Consider the following 13,774-nt stretch of genomic DNA (forward strand, 5'->3'; position numbering starts at 1 on the left):
AACACACACACACACACAATACCCAATACCGAAGCAGCAGTGGAAAGAAAAAGGCGAGAGAGATTAACCCTTTTTTATGCACTCACCGAGCGTGTCGGTCTGCAGCAATAGGTGTACGGTGCTTCTGTGCGTGCGTGTATATATCTGCCGTTATCCGCGTCTCGTGCCGCAGTCGCGCCTTGTGCGCGTGTGGTGGCGTGGAGGTGATTGAAGTTATGCGTCTCCATCTCTCACGCATACCCGCTGCTGTCAGTGCCTTCTTTCCTCTCCCTCTGCCCCTTTTCTTCGTTGCGCCGCTGCTGGCTGGGTTGGGCGCTGAAGCCACGTAGAGCGTGGGTGCATAGCTGAAGACTGTGGGTATACTTTGGGTGCTCGTCTGTCACTCCCGTTAGATCACACTACATCGCCCTCATTCACTGCGGCGTTGGTTTTGTTGTTGTTGTTGTTTTTTTACCGCGTCGTCTCCCACGCACACGCACACGCACACGCAGGCACCACCTCCCACTTTAACTCCTGTGTGTATGCAAAATGTCGGTCGTGGCTGGTGACGCGCTGCAAGAGAGGTGCGACGCCATACGGGCAATGCCGCCAAACGACCGCCCGCCCGATGCGCTGCGCATTTTCTCGCAAACAGTGCAGGAGCTTCAGCGGGTTGCCAAGGAGAAGATGCGGCACTACTTCGCTGTCGCGGAGATGACGGCTCAGGGCAGCGCCGAGGCGGAACAGCGAAGGCAGGCAAAGGCGTTGCGGATGCAGGCGCTGATGGTGCTGCAGCGTGCGGCGGACGTGGGTGAGGAGATACGCGCCTTGTGCTTGTTAGAGACGGGCCATCGCGAGAAGCACGGCGGCACGCGCGGGTCAGTCGGCAGTGGTACAGGGCCACGGAGAGACACCAACGCCGTCCAGCTGCGGCAGCCACCGCTTATAGCGGCACAGATGCTACTGCTTGTTCGAGCAACCCATGCCATGATGCAGGAGATGCTTGTCGCTGGCGGCGGTGGTGGCAATGCGACGGATGCCGATGCCGCTGCCGCCTCGCAGCGTGAGATGCTTCAGGCCATCCAACACGCAAAACGCGCCTACGACCTCGCCAAGCGGGTCGCCGTCATTCTTCGCCGAGAACAAGAGGCTGCGGGGATGTCAAAGGCGCCGGAGAATGCGGCCGTCATGCGTCATCTTGCCAACATGGAGGAGGAGTGCAGTCCCCTGCAGTGCGCCAAAAGTGAGATGCAGCTGGCTTTCCTGCGGGCTCGTGCAGGGCAGCACGAAAAGGCTCTGCGGCATCACCGGGCGGCAGCTCAGCTTCTCACCTCGCTTAGCGTGCACGGCACGAGCGCCGGGAACGGGCAGGCACGGATGGCGCCGGAGGCAAACCAACTTCTCCCTGTGGCACTATTCAACTGGGCATGCCAGCTTGAGCAACTCGCCGCCGGGGAGCGGAACGAGGAGCGACAGCAGGACCTGCTCAACGAGAGGAGCGCCTTACTGGAACGTGCCCGTGAGGTGGCGCAAAGGTATTTGGAGCCCACCCACCCGCTACGCCGGCAGCTGCAGCAGAGCCCGGGACTCCCTTTTGCCTCGTCTCAGGCGGATGGAGGGGCTGCGCTGCGGGGGGCACCTCCCGTTCCGCAAGGGGCGGCGGCAGCGTACGTATTCCCGCGAGACTCGCCACTCCATGCCTTGGACCCCTTCAACGCAAGCGTGCCGCACTCTGGCAGACTGACGCGGCCGAGCTCGTTCCTGGATCTCTCGGGGCGTCTATCGCAAGCTAAACTTCACTCTAAGCACCCTCCCGTAGACCACGCTCTCAGCGCCGCCTCTCCTGTGGGTTCGACGGGCTCGCATCCCCACAATCAAAGAATGTCGAGGATGGGCAGCGTGCATGGCAGGAGGGGCCTCTCACGGTTGCACTCCAACGACAACTTCTTTCGCGCAAAGCATAGGCCGGCAGAGGTGAGTCAGGCTGTACTGCAGTGCCACCGACTTCGTAGCCCCAGCGACGCCTTGCGGCTGGGTGGCGTGGTGGTGGTTGACACGCTGTACTCGCGGCAGCACGCCGAGATTGAGGCGGAGAAAAAACGCGAGGAGGAGGAAAAAAAGATGCGGCGGCGCAAACGCCGTCAGCGCTCCTTCTTACCGGAGCACTGGGACGCCGGGGGGGACGTTCCCCATCCCGAGGCGAAGAAGCAGCGGAAGAAGAAGAAAAAGTCGGTGGATAAGTACGTGTTTGGCGGCGGCGGCGGCGGCTATGAGGAGGATGAGGGGCGCGAGGCCCACGCGGGGGGCCTGAACAAAGAAGGAGGGGCGAGGGAATCCCCAAGCAGCGGCGCAAGCGACGAAAGCAGCGGGAGTCGACGGAGGGGGAGGTGCAGGTGGACGGAGGCGCACGCCGCGGCGGTGAGGCGGGTGATGAGGCGGCGGCCAGGAAGAAGGAGGAGGAGCGAGCGGGGACGAGACCGATGCTAGAAGACATCCCGCAGGTCTCCTCCTTCGATTCCTCCTTCTCCCCCTCATCGGAGCGGCCGTTTCATTTGGCGCGCGAGCGTAAATCCAGCGAACACGCCGTCGATGGCGCGGCGGTGGCGGTAGAGCGGGCCCTGGGCGACGGGGAGGAAGCAGCAGAAGTGAAAAGTGTAGTGCTTCCCCGCCCCTTGACGGCGCCGGGAAGAATATCTCGTGCGGACACTGCCGCGCCGGACGCGTCACGGCGCCCCAGTACGACAGACGCACTGGCCCCCCGAGGGCCAGAGTCCGTTGACCTCCGTGCAAAGGAAGTGGCTGGACCCAAGGCAGCAGAAGGCGAGGAGGAGGAAGAAGAAGAGGAGGAAGAGGAAGAGGAGGAGGAAGAGGAAGAGGAAGAAGAGGAGGGATCTGAAAAAAGTGAGGAGGAAGAAGAGGAAGAGAAGGAGACCGTGGAGGAGGCAAAGGAGCGCTGTGAGACGGAGCTCATCGTTTACTTCAACGTCACGCATCAGCGACGGATGAGGATGGCGCTTCGTATTCAGTGTGCGTGGCGTTGTAACCGTGCCCGCCACATGCTGCGGGAGCGCCAGCAGGTGCTCTACCAAGAGGTCTACCGCAGGCAAAAGGCCGCTGCCAGGTGCATTGAGGGAATGCTGAGCTCTGTGATGGAGCAGCGTAAACTGCGGAAAAAACAGGAACTTTGTGCCTTAGCTGTGGAGGAGCGTGTGGCATGGGAGGAGAAGCTGTTCCGGAGTGCGCTTGTCATCGCCCGCTACGTCAAGGCCTTTCTGTGCCGACGACGCCGGGAGAGGGAGCTCTGCAAATTACTTGCACTGCGTAGTCTGGAGGAGCTGAGGTTGCGGGAGGTAGTGGCCACGATTCTGGCGCGCTGGTGGCGCATTATTGTCCCTCGCAAGGCGTACTGGCGGCGGCGCACGCAGGAGGTGGAGGAGCAGCAGCGTCGTGAAGAGCTGTTCCGGCAGCAAACGTATGCGGCGACGCAAATTCAGCGCCGCTTTAGAGGAATCCTGGGCAGGCGTGAGGCGCACGCGAGGCGGGAGCAACGCGTGGAGGAGCATCGCTCTCGACAGCGCCGCCTGCAGGACAGCACAGACCTCGTTCGCCTCTGCCTGCAGGAGTACACGCGGCGGTGCAACAGGCTTAGACGCGAGGCGGAGCAGCGTGTAGTCCGACGGGAGGAGGCAGCCGCCGTCATACAAAGTGGCTGGAAGGCGGCGCTTAAGCGGCAGGTGCTACACAACGCCCTGATGCGTTGTCGCCGCATTGTGAGGGCGGTGTTGACAATACAACGCGCCTACCGGCGATTCTGCGCCGGACGCGAGATTCGCTACCTGCGGCGGGTGCAGCTGGCGATGAATCAGGAACGCCTCGACAATGAATACCGTGTCTTCCGTGCCACCATGACGCTTCAGTGCTTTGGACGTATGGTGGTCGCCAAGCGCACGGCGCGGCATCGGCGCGCGGCCGTTGGGCGCGGATTCTTCCTTGCGGCCGTAACCATCCAAAGTCTCTGTCGTGGTGGCACCGCCCGTGCGCAGCTTGGCCTCGCCCTCCACCTCCGGCGCCGGGCGGCAGAGCAGCTGGCGGCCTCTATTCAAATGCAGAAGGAGCGAACGGTGAGCCTCACCACCGCGTTTTTGCGCGCCCGCGAGAGCTGCTTCCTCGCCGAGGGGCGTCGCTGTCGCCGGCTGACGGAGAAGCTGTACATTCGCCGCTACGTCCGTCGTGAGCTTCGCCGCGACAAGTCCGCGACGGTCATTCAGCGCGCCGTGCGCCGCTGGCTGGCGCGCCGCCGTCTACGGGAGGAGGAAGAACGGGCACGCGCGCTGCGGGCCCTCGTCCTCGCGGCCGTCGTTCGTATTCAGGCGGTGATGCGGGGCTTCCTGGCACGACAGCAGTACCGCCTGCGTCGGTACCTGGCGCAGCGGCAGGCGCGGAAGCGGGAGGAGATGGAGGAGGTGATGGTGCAGTTGTGGGTTGACGAGTGGCGGGCGGCGGTGCTGCAGGCCGAGCACGACCGCCGCCGCATTGAGACACTCGAAAAGAAGCTCCGCGAGGACTTGGAGCTCGGACACAAGCGGGGATTGCTGCGGGCGGCGACGGCGGCCCAGCTGGGCGTCAAATACGTTCCTGAGGAGGAGGAGGATGAAAATGAGCGAAGTCTTTCCACCTACAGGGACGACCCCTGAGGGGCGCGAGAGTGGGCACCTGTCACCTCCTCTCTGTGTGTTTCTCCGCCGGCTACTGTTCGACCAGCAATGGGTGTCTACATGTGTTGCTGCTGTCGTGGTTGTTGTATCGCCGCTGCCCTTGCGCTCTCCCTCTCTCTCTCTCTGTGCGCTCCGGGCTTCGCAGTCGCCCCTCCCCTCCCCCTTCCATCGTGTGTGTGATGCGGATGAATGCCTGCATGCATGTATATATATAAAAATATTTTATTGTTCATGTGTGCCATAGTCAGGTCTGTTTACCTGCCTCGATTGTACTTTGGTGTGGCCGCTCTGCATGTAGCTTCGACAGCAAACTCAACCAACAAAGTCACACACGTGTGCCCTTTGTGCCACCCTCTGCCTGATCCCCGCCACAAATAAACACTCATTACAGTTCTCACTACAACACTGGGGTGTGGAACACGCGTGTATTTCCCTTCACGCTTCTCTGCGTCTCTTTTCACCGTGTACTCCGCCCACTGCACATCAACACACACACACCCACGCCTACACTACGCGTGTAGTGAGTGTGGGCGAGAGCTTGTAGTAAGAAAACTGGGAGAGAAATAGATTGATAGAGGAGCCATATATCTATTTATACGTACAGATATATATATATATCTGCGAAGGGAGAAGGCGAGCAGCGAGGACACGAGAGACAATAAATTTGTTCGCACAAGGCAGCGCAGGCGAGGGACGAGTGGAGAAAAGCCGAGTCAGGTCAGCAAGAAGGGGGCAAAGAGCCCAAGAAATAAAAAAAACTAGAAGGAATACAAAAACAAAAAGCTTGAAGCAAAAAATAATAATAATAATAATAAAGGAGTGAAGAAGAGTTTTAGGAAAGAGGTGGCATAACAGAAGAAGTGTGGTTGTTGTTGTTTTTAGAAGCTAACGAAGAAGAGTTGGAGAGATAGGCTGCAGGGGGGAATTGGATTCACGAATAACAGCTGACGAGGCCACCAGAGGCGTTGTGCAGTGGGGGCAGAACAAAAAAAAAAGGCGGGCTGCTGAAGATAACGTGCAGCTGCCCTCTGCGTGTGGGAGCGAGAGGGGGGAGACGGCCGTGTCGAGGCGCTCGTCGTCGTCGTCGTCGTCGTCGCAGGCACAGCGGCCCGTTGTCCGCCGCGCGCGTTTGTGTTGGACGCCCTTTTGGGTGTTTTGTTTCGTTTTGCTTTAGAACGACCGCGTCCCTGTCACCCACAGCGGCGGCGGATGTTGCAGCGGCGCGGCCCCAGAAACGGGGCGGTCGCGGCGGAGCGGGAGCGAGAGCGAGAGCGGCGGCTGCTCGACAGGTACAGCACGCTGACGGACGCCAGTGAGGCGACCACGCGGGCGGAGTCCCCCGCGAGTCAGCCGTCAGCGCAGCGCGTCGAGGAGAACGGCAGGGGGCCCCACCCGCCGCAGCGCGATGGGTGGCGGCCGCGGCAACCGGCGGGGGGCTCTTCGCCGGCGTACCCCACGCGAGAGCCCGCGACGAAGCCGCTCGCCTGCGCCGGCGCCAATCCGAACACGTCATTGGCGACGTCGTCGTCCTCCGCGCAGTCGTGCACCACTAGTGACTTTCGCCTCGTTGAGCAGGAGCTGAAGGAGCTGCTGAGCGGGTGTCACCGCCTTGTCAACTCCGCGCGTGGCCGCAGCCCGTCAAGGGAGGAAAGCGCCGTAGCGCCGGCCACAGCCGCGTCCTCGGCGTCGCGCTTGTCGTCACCGAAGCCAAACGTCGTCGCCGCCGCCGCCTCTCCCGTAGCTGTGGTTGCTCACAAGGCGGGCAGTGATGGCAGCGCGGCGCGAGACGGCGATGGCGGGAAGGCCCAAGACGCCCACCAAGTCCTCCGCTCCGCCACCTCGCTGCCCATTTCTAGCGTGCATGGGGAGCGTTCCACGGACAGCACCCCCACCCCGTGTCTTCAGCTGCAGCAGGAGAATGCCTCTGCGAGAAATGCTGTTGGGGGGAGTGAAATTGCGGTGTGCATTGGCGCCTCGTACGACACCAATCCCTCCGCCCGCGTGGAAAGCCCTGTGGACCTCTTTGCGGATGCGCTGACGGAGGATCAACTCAGTCGCTCCTTCGAGATGCAGCTGCAACGAGAGCAACAGATGCAGCTGCTTCAGCAGCATCTCCAACCCGGTGTCTTATCGCTGCAGGAAACACCAAATAACCCGCGCACTACGATTCCGCTGCCTTCCACTCCGATTGTAGATGAGGAAGATGGACATCCTGCTACGCGGCGCGAGCCAAGTTCTCCCATGCCGCTCTTCACCAACGGCGACAACAACAGCCTTGACTACGTCCGACACATGGTGAAGGCCTGTCGCGGATTGTACGACAGCCGCGTCTACACGGCGTACCGCTACCAGGAATATCCTAACAACCGCGGCAAGCCGATGACGGCGGATGTCAGCGGAAGCAAGGCGACCACGGAAGAAGTTGGGCTGAGCGATCCACAGCACACCGCATGTCCGCAGAGGTCTGCCCAACGCAGTGCGGAGGTCAGCGTTTGTCCACTTACACTAGGCGAGCACAATACCTTCCTTGACCATCGTGTGGCCCATGTGAACTGCAAGGCGATGACGCAACTGCAATGTCGGTCGGCTGCGTCGCGCCGCCGTCGAGAGGCGGTGAATAGTACGACGCCAGAAATTGCTACGAGTGCGAGACACACGGAGAACCCTTCTATGCGCAGTGGAGCCACAGGCGGTAAGCGAGCCCCCATAGTGGCGGCAACCGCAGATGCAGCGACGTTTCAACACCTCTCGGGGAACGTGAAGCGGGCTCCAGTAGGGCAAGGCTGGGGTGTAGAGGTTGCGGGTGGTGCCGCCCGCAATGGCGGCGTTGAGCACGTGGCGTTGGCGGCACCGTGCCCTGAAACTGTTGCGGGTGCGACAGTAAATAATGGCCTTGATAGAGGTAAACAGGAACACACGCTGCAACAACTACAGCAGCGGCAGACGCAGCCGCAATCGTGGTTCTGTCGTCGGTACCGTCGTGACCACAAAACGAATGGGAGGCACGCACTGAATTGTCACGTGAGTGCGGCTACCCGCTTTCACGACATGGTGGAGCGTCAGGTGGCGGCCTTTGAGGACGCCGCTGACTCCACATCTCCGCTACCGGCCTTTGCGGATTCACTGGTTGGTGCCGCCATCTCTGACGTTTGTCCCGCGGTGAAGCGGCGCCAGGCCCAGCTGAAGGAGTCGCAGCATGCCGAGGAAAGAGGGGCGACGCTGACGCGTCACACGTACCGGGGTAGTCTAGGGACGATCACAACCACGTCCAGCACCGCGGCCACGCTCACCCCTAACGTGCGGAGCCCATGGGACTCCCGCGGCTACCGACACCATCGCCTCGCCGACCGCGCGCCCCAAACTGTGGGACGTCACGGGTCCGGCGCCGGGGCCACACGCGTGCAGCACCGGCCACCGCGGCACCGGGAACGGCTCCCTATCCACGTGGCACACACCGAACGATAACTGGCAACAGGGCTCCGACCACGCGGTTACCAGCTGGCAACGGTGGATAAACGTTCAGTTTGTTTTTTTCTTGTTGCTGCTTTTCCTCTTATTGCCGTCTTTCTGCGTTAACCCCCATAGGGTTTTTTTTTGTTATTTTGCGCCTCTCCTCAAACGCCCCCCCACCCTCATCTCGAATTTTTAGTGTTATTGTTTTTTCCTCCTTTTTATTACTGGGTTTCTTTCTGTGTGTGTGTGTGTGTGTGTGTGGAGGGAGGGGCTTTTGGTGCTGTTTTTTTTTATGGGGAGGGGGTGGCCCAAGTTTCCCCGCTTGATATTTCGTTTTGTTGCGCGTGCTTGTCTTCGTCGGTGTCTCTGGTAGCCATAGTTTTTCTTTTCCTCTTTTTTGTGCGCGTGTGCGTGTTTACGTTTCTGTGCTTCCCTCCCTCCCGCCACGCCCCGCATTAACGGACGTAGACTTCGTGGGTGTAAACGCGGCAGCTGCGGGAGCGGGAGCAGGAGGCGACCCACGTGCTGCGTGTTGTAGAAGTGGGAAGGGGCGGGGCTGCCCACCACAAATAACGAGCAAGCGAAGCGAAAAAGTAAAATATATATATATATATATAAAGCCTGGAGCACATGCATATATATATATATATACTTCTCTGTTCACGCATGTGTCTCGCCATTTGTACATCTACAATATTTTCAAACTACCATGTACGTATATATATTACCTATCAATATATATAAGGTTTCTCTTTGGGAGGGAGGGAGGGAGGGATAAAGAGAGAGAGAGAGAGAGGCTTCTGTACATGTATGTGTAGATACACAGCAACATATATGCACATGCCGGCAACTTTCATGTGCATGGTTGTATTTTTATTTGTCTTTGTTTCTTTGTTTCTTATTGTTGGTCGATTTGATTGTTGGGTGTGTGTACGTGGTGCCTGTACGATTTGTTCCTTGATGCGAGGCGTTGCCGATTTGTGTAACTTTGTATAGAATTGGGGAGGGAAGAAAAAACGCAAGGGGGAGCGAGCTTGAGAAATATATAAAAAAAAACGACGCTGGCAGCCGAGGCTCATGTGACGAGTGTGTTCGTTTTGTGTGTGTGTGTATGTGTGGGTGTTGTCTTGCTTTTGTGTCATGAAATTCTGGTCGTTTTTGTTTGTTTGTTTGTTTGTTGGCTCCGGTTTGATTTTTATATTTATACCCGCAAAACAAAAAAAAAAGAGGGCCCGAGCGGCCCGGGGGTGAAGGGGGCAGCGCAAAAGAAGGAGGAGGAAGGCGACCGCGCATGGCGTCCTCAGTGGGCGGCCGCCGAGCTGCGGGGGCGGAGCGGCCCCAGGCGCAGCCGCCGCAGCACACGCTGCGGCTGGTGGAGAAGCTCCTCGACCTGCACGTCCGCGACGCCCTCGCGGTCGCCTTCGCAGAGCTGCGGCGCAGGGAGCGAGAGGCGGCCTTCACGAACTCCCTCCCAGCGCCCGGTCCGGGGCCGCGGGGAGGCGGCGAGGCGACGCAAAAGTACACGGTGGGCCGCGCGCGCGCGGGACGCGACGGCGCAGGCGCCGCTGCCGCCGCGTTGGAGGAGGCGATACGAGCAGGTCTGCGGGACGAGTGCCGCGTCGATGCCGCGTCCGCGGCGGAGCGGTGGTTCACGGCGCCGCACGATAGTGGGTTTGTCTTCATCCTGCTGCGGCGACTGGCCTCCATGACGGAGGCGGAGGCAAGGCAGGAGATCCGGGACGCCGTGGCGCGGTACGTCGACCCACACGTGAAGGCGTTTTGGGACATGAAGCGGCTGCAACGGGCGGCGGACGGCTACGGCAGCGACGGCGACGGCGACGGAGGCTGAAGAGTGTGCAGGAGGCCGTCCACCGCGCCATTGCGGCGAAGAGGGCGGAGTTGGCGAGACACCGTGCCGCCCAGACGGAACTGCGGCGGGCGGATCGCGTCCACCGTGTGAAGACGGCCTTTTCATTACTGAAGAAAGACGTGGGGAATGTCTCCTCCCTGCGCTACGTTGTGCCAGAGCGGTACGAGACGTCGCCTGACCTGCGACCTGCCGAGTCTCTGCGACGGCTGCGGGCGCGGCTGCATCGGCAGCAGCTCGAGGAGCAGGAACTGCAGCTGCGGTTGGAGTCAACCCGTGCGGCGGTAGAAGAACGACTGCAGGTGCTCAGAGACGAGGTGGAGGCCGTGCGCGGCGCAATCGACCGTGCGCGGCGAGAGATCGCCGCCAAAGCTAGAGACATTGATGAGCTGCGGGCGGCGTCTGCCACAAACCCGGCGGACGCTCGAGACGCGAGTTATGATGAGGAAGAGCGGGAGTATGATGAGAACGTGAGGAAAAACGCGGAGACGGCGGGGACGACAGCGAGGAGCTGCAGCAGCAGGTGGAGTAGCAAAAATGGAAGCGGGGGCGGGCGGCGCCAGTCGTGGGCAGAGCAGACGCTGCGGCTGGAGTTTGAGCTGGCCGAGGCAGCGGAGGAGGAGCCCCGGCTAGAGGCAAGCTGCGGAGAGCTGCGACGTCGTCTGCAGTCCCTCGCGGCCGAAAAGAACCTCCTGGACGTGGCGCTTGCCACCGAGGAGGAGGCACTTACGCAATCGCTCGCGGAGAAGGAGGAGCTCGCGCTGACGCTCACCTCGGGCCTTGCGAAGGCGCGGGCGACGGTCCTGCACCTGCGGCGGCAGCAACAACTTCTGGTGCGGGAGTTGAACGGCGTGCGGGAGGCGATGCTGCATGGCCGCTCCCACGGACTCTCGACACGCCGGAGCCTAATGTCACGTCTGCTGAAGGGGGCGTCGGAGCTGGCGCTTGAGAGGCTGCTGCACGCACGCCTTGCGGCGCAACTGCGGTGGCAGCGGGAACAACTTCACCGGGCGCAGCAGGCGGTGGTGGCGACCCCGGCGCGTGCGCCACCGATGGCGGGCGTAGAACAGCAGCTGGAAAGCTTCGATCGCGTGGTGGCGCTGGCAAAGGAGGCGGCCCGGTGGATCCCAGCGGCGGCGGCCAACGCGGGACCGGCGTCGCCGCAGCAGGAGCAGCCCGAGTCGTACATTCAGGACCGCGTTGTGGAGTGCCACGATTCCTGTTTGCGGCTGCGTGCTGAAGCGGCGGAGCTGGTCGGCGTCAATGATGCGGCACGGCGTGCGGCGCAGCGGCGGCTGGAGGCCTTGGAATACCAATTGGCCGAGTGGAAGCTGCGCGAGGAGGCGCTTGTTCTTGCGGCCGTGGAGCCGTTCCAGTCGGCCGCCGTGCGTGCGTCGGCCCTCCCCGTCCCGCTGCCATCAGCCGAGGCGCTGCGGCAGGAGGGGGCCCGGCTGTACGCGGCCGCGTCCCACACGCTGCACCGTGGGAGCCGCTGCGGCGCCCTACTGCGGCTGATGCAGGCCCACAAGGACCGGGCCTCGCGCGGCGGCGGACTTCAGCCGCTTCCGTTCAGCCCCGCCGAGCCTCTGGTGGTGAGTTCCCTGCAGCGCACCGCCTCGCCCGCCGCCGCGGCACAGCGGAGGATGGTGCTGCAGTTCATCAAGAATGAGATTCAGCCCCTGTACGACTCCAACCAAATCTCGCGCGTTCGCTTTGTGGACGTCGTGGAGCGCGTTTCGCGCTGGTTCTTCGCCACGCACCCCGCACCGCAGCCCGTCCTCGCAGCGAACGAGAAACAGTCCATCTGCCAGCAGATTCAGGCGACACTGACGTGGCAAGATGAGCAACGACTCAGGCGGCGTGGTGCATGACGTACGACCGCGTTGAAAAACGATGCCCCCCACCGAAGGAAACTAATTATCGTATTACAGCATCTCTCTTTTCCGTCTTTCTCTGCACTTCTGTTTTTGTTTTTGTTTTTGTTTTTTTCCGCACACACCCACCCCTGCCACTTGTCCCGCTTTTTATTTCTCTTCTCCCTCTGCGTGTGTGTCTGTGCATAATATACATGTATGATGTATTAGACTGAGGCCGCACAGGCGAAGTTGGGGTTGAATGTCTGAAGTAACGCCTCCGCCATCGCTTCTTCTTTTTTTTTCTCTCTCTCTTTTCTTTTGCGCCTGTGCGTTCCTCCTGCCGCAGTCACAACTGTTGCTGCTGCTGCCGTGGGCGAAACAATGGGCCGGCTTCGTGTGACGCCGAAGGGGAAGGTGCGGAAGAACATCCCCGTCACGCGGGTGGGGAAGAAGCAGTACCTCAAGCGCCGCTTCGCCCACGTGCGCCGCGTGGACGTGGCCGGCGCGAACAACCACTTTACGCAAAAATACTTCGACGGCGCCAACACCGCCGCGCAGAACTTCACCCGGCTCGGCCTCACGACGGACCCGAGTGCGCCCAAGGCCGTCGTGGAGCTGCGCAAGAAGCAGGTGCGGCCAAAGTCGCGCCGCCGCCTAGAGGAGGAGGACGCGATGGCGGAGCAGCAGGCGCGGCGGCAGAAGTCCCGCATCGGTAGGCCCGTCAGTGAGGCGGAGGGCACCGCCGTGGCGAACCTCATCCACAAGCATGGCACGGACTTCAGGGCGATGTCGTTTGACCGCAAACTCAACCCGTTTCAGCTGAACCCGCGGCAGCTGCAGCGGCAGGTGGTGAATTACCTCCGCTGGCAGCAGGCCGCCTTTCCGGCGGAGTTTGCGGAGGCAGAGGCCAAAGGTTGGTTGTCCCTCACCGAGTACAGTGACCCGAAAAATAGGCTTGGCAAGAAGTGAGAGCCGCGTGGATACTCCCAAACACGGAGGAGAGAAAAAGAACGAGAGAGAGAAAGGGAGGGGGAGGGGGAGAGGGAGGAATAGGCGCATGCAAAGGAAGTTTTTTTGTTGCGCATGCGGCGCACGCGTTTGATGGTGCAGCGCGCATGTTGTGTGTGTGTGTGTGTGTGCGCGCTAGAAACCGGCGGGCGTAGGTCTCTGCCTCGAGGCCGCTGCCACTGCACACACGCCTGCGCCTGCGTCCATCCTCTACCAGTCGTGGCGTTGGAAGAAGTTGGGAGTCGAGTAAAAGGAGGCAACCCAACAAAAAGGGATTGTTTTCGACCATTAAGGAAAAGGAAGGCGAAGAAAGAAGAAGGGGGAAAGAAAAGGACAACAACAACCATCAAAGAAGTAGGCAAACAACAGAGAGACGGGCTGAGTGAGGGAAGTAAAGTAAAGGGTCTCAAGGAGAGGGACATGGGCGGAGCGGAGGAGGCAATGACGGGGCTGCGTCGGCGTGTGTCTGGCACCGTGCGCTCGCCGCCAGCAGGCACCACCACCTTCGCCGCTTGCCTTGGCGCCTCACGTTCCACCTCTCTCTCGCTCTGTGTGTGTGTGTGTGTGTGTGTGTTTCGTGTCTTGGCTGCCGTTTGCCGCCTCCGTTGTTTTCAGCGCACGACGTGCACGTGCGCGTCGGCCCGTATACGTAAATAAATAAAGTTATATATATTTATGTGTGTTTGTGTGGGTGCGCCTCCTGCAAATGCTGCGATGCACCGGGCCCTTCCACCCCCCGCGCGCTGCCCTTCTCCCCCTCCCTCCCCAACTCAACCCGAAGGCAGCAGGCATTTAAAGCAAGAAAGGAAGGCGGACGCTTTAAATTAAAAAAAAAAGGGGGAAAACCGAATAACGGAGAGGGGGCGGGAAGAGAAAAGAAAAGAAAAAAAAGACTT

General features: G+C 60.8%; 6 protein-coding genes across 6 annotated transcripts, besides 16 other annotated features; all 6 read left to right on the plus strand.

The window, feature by feature from the left end:
* The first annotated feature begins 1 nt into the window (after position 1).
* Positions 2-18: a microsatellite.
* Positions 19-423: 405 nt separating this feature from the next.
* Positions 424-450: a microsatellite.
* Positions 451-528: 78 nt separating this feature from the next.
* Tco025E_07033 (uncharacterized protein) lies at positions 529-2,466 on the plus strand (the record flags this gene model as incomplete). Its single annotated transcript, XM_029373900.1, has 1 exon — positions 529-2,466. The coding sequence occupies one exon, from the start codon at positions 529-531 to the stop codon at positions 2,464-2,466; it is 1,938 nt and encodes a 645-aa protein (XP_029225981.1).
* Positions 2,467-2,787: 321 nt separating this feature from the next.
* Positions 2,788-2,930: a sequence feature (GA-rich).
* A 51-nt stretch (positions 2,931-2,981) lies between these two features.
* On the plus strand, positions 2,982-4,673 carry Tco025E_07034 (uncharacterized protein; the record flags this gene model as incomplete). Its single annotated transcript, XM_029373901.1, has 1 exon — positions 2,982-4,673. One exon carries the CDS (start codon positions 2,982-2,984, stop codon positions 4,671-4,673), a length of 1,692 nt encoding a protein of 563 aa, XP_029225982.1.
* A 126-nt stretch (positions 4,674-4,799) lies between these two features.
* Positions 4,800-4,819: a microsatellite.
* Positions 4,820-5,276: 457 nt separating this feature from the next.
* Positions 5,277-5,312: a microsatellite.
* A 174-nt stretch (positions 5,313-5,486) lies between these two features.
* Positions 5,487-5,509: a microsatellite.
* Positions 5,510-5,766: 257 nt separating this feature from the next.
* Positions 5,767-5,790: a microsatellite.
* Positions 5,791-5,903: 113 nt separating this feature from the next.
* Tco025E_07035 (uncharacterized protein) lies at positions 5,904-8,159 on the plus strand (the record flags this gene model as incomplete). The annotated part of the gene is made up of 1 exon (XM_029373902.1): positions 5,904-8,159. One exon carries the CDS (start codon positions 5,904-5,906, stop codon positions 8,157-8,159), a length of 2,256 nt encoding a protein of 751 aa, XP_029225983.1.
* A 225-nt stretch (positions 8,160-8,384) lies between these two features.
* Positions 8,385-8,408: a microsatellite.
* A 337-nt stretch (positions 8,409-8,745) lies between these two features.
* Positions 8,746-8,798: a microsatellite.
* A 104-nt stretch (positions 8,799-8,902) lies between these two features.
* Positions 8,903-8,944: a sequence feature (G-rich).
* A 68-nt stretch (positions 8,945-9,012) lies between these two features.
* Positions 9,013-9,053: a microsatellite.
* Positions 9,054-9,233: 180 nt separating this feature from the next.
* Positions 9,234-9,327: a microsatellite.
* Positions 9,328-9,438: 111 nt separating this feature from the next.
* On the plus strand, positions 9,439-9,996 carry Tco025E_07036 (uncharacterized protein; the record flags this gene model as incomplete). Its single annotated transcript, XM_029373903.1, has 1 exon — positions 9,439-9,996. The coding sequence occupies one exon, from the start codon at positions 9,439-9,441 to the stop codon at positions 9,994-9,996; it is 558 nt and encodes a 185-aa protein (XP_029225984.1).
* Positions 9,997-10,922: 926 nt separating this feature from the next.
* Tco025E_07037 (uncharacterized protein) lies at positions 10,923-11,885 on the plus strand (the record flags this gene model as incomplete). Its single annotated transcript, XM_029373904.1, has 1 exon — positions 10,923-11,885. One exon carries the CDS (start codon positions 10,923-10,925, stop codon positions 11,883-11,885), a length of 963 nt encoding a protein of 320 aa, XP_029225985.1.
* A 91-nt stretch (positions 11,886-11,976) lies between these two features.
* Positions 11,977-12,001: a microsatellite.
* Positions 12,002-12,251: 250 nt separating this feature from the next.
* On the plus strand, positions 12,252-12,839 carry Tco025E_07038 (uncharacterized protein; the record flags this gene model as incomplete). The annotated part of the gene is made up of 1 exon (XM_029373905.1): positions 12,252-12,839. One exon carries the CDS (start codon positions 12,252-12,254, stop codon positions 12,837-12,839), a length of 588 nt encoding a protein of 195 aa, XP_029225986.1.
* A 147-nt stretch (positions 12,840-12,986) lies between these two features.
* Positions 12,987-13,009: a microsatellite.
* A 418-nt stretch (positions 13,010-13,427) lies between these two features.
* Positions 13,428-13,452: a microsatellite.
* Positions 13,453-13,745: 293 nt separating this feature from the next.
* Positions 13,746-13,771: a microsatellite.
* The last annotated feature ends 3 nt before the right edge of the window (positions 13,772-13,774 follow it).

The sequence above is a fragment of the Trypanosoma conorhini genome, assembly GCF_003719485.1.
Source record: "Trypanosoma conorhini strain 025E chromosome Unknown Tco_14.4_contig_00514, whole genome shotgun sequence".
Classification (NCBI taxonomy): domain Eukaryota; phylum Euglenozoa; class Kinetoplastea; order Trypanosomatida; family Trypanosomatidae; genus Trypanosoma; species Trypanosoma conorhini.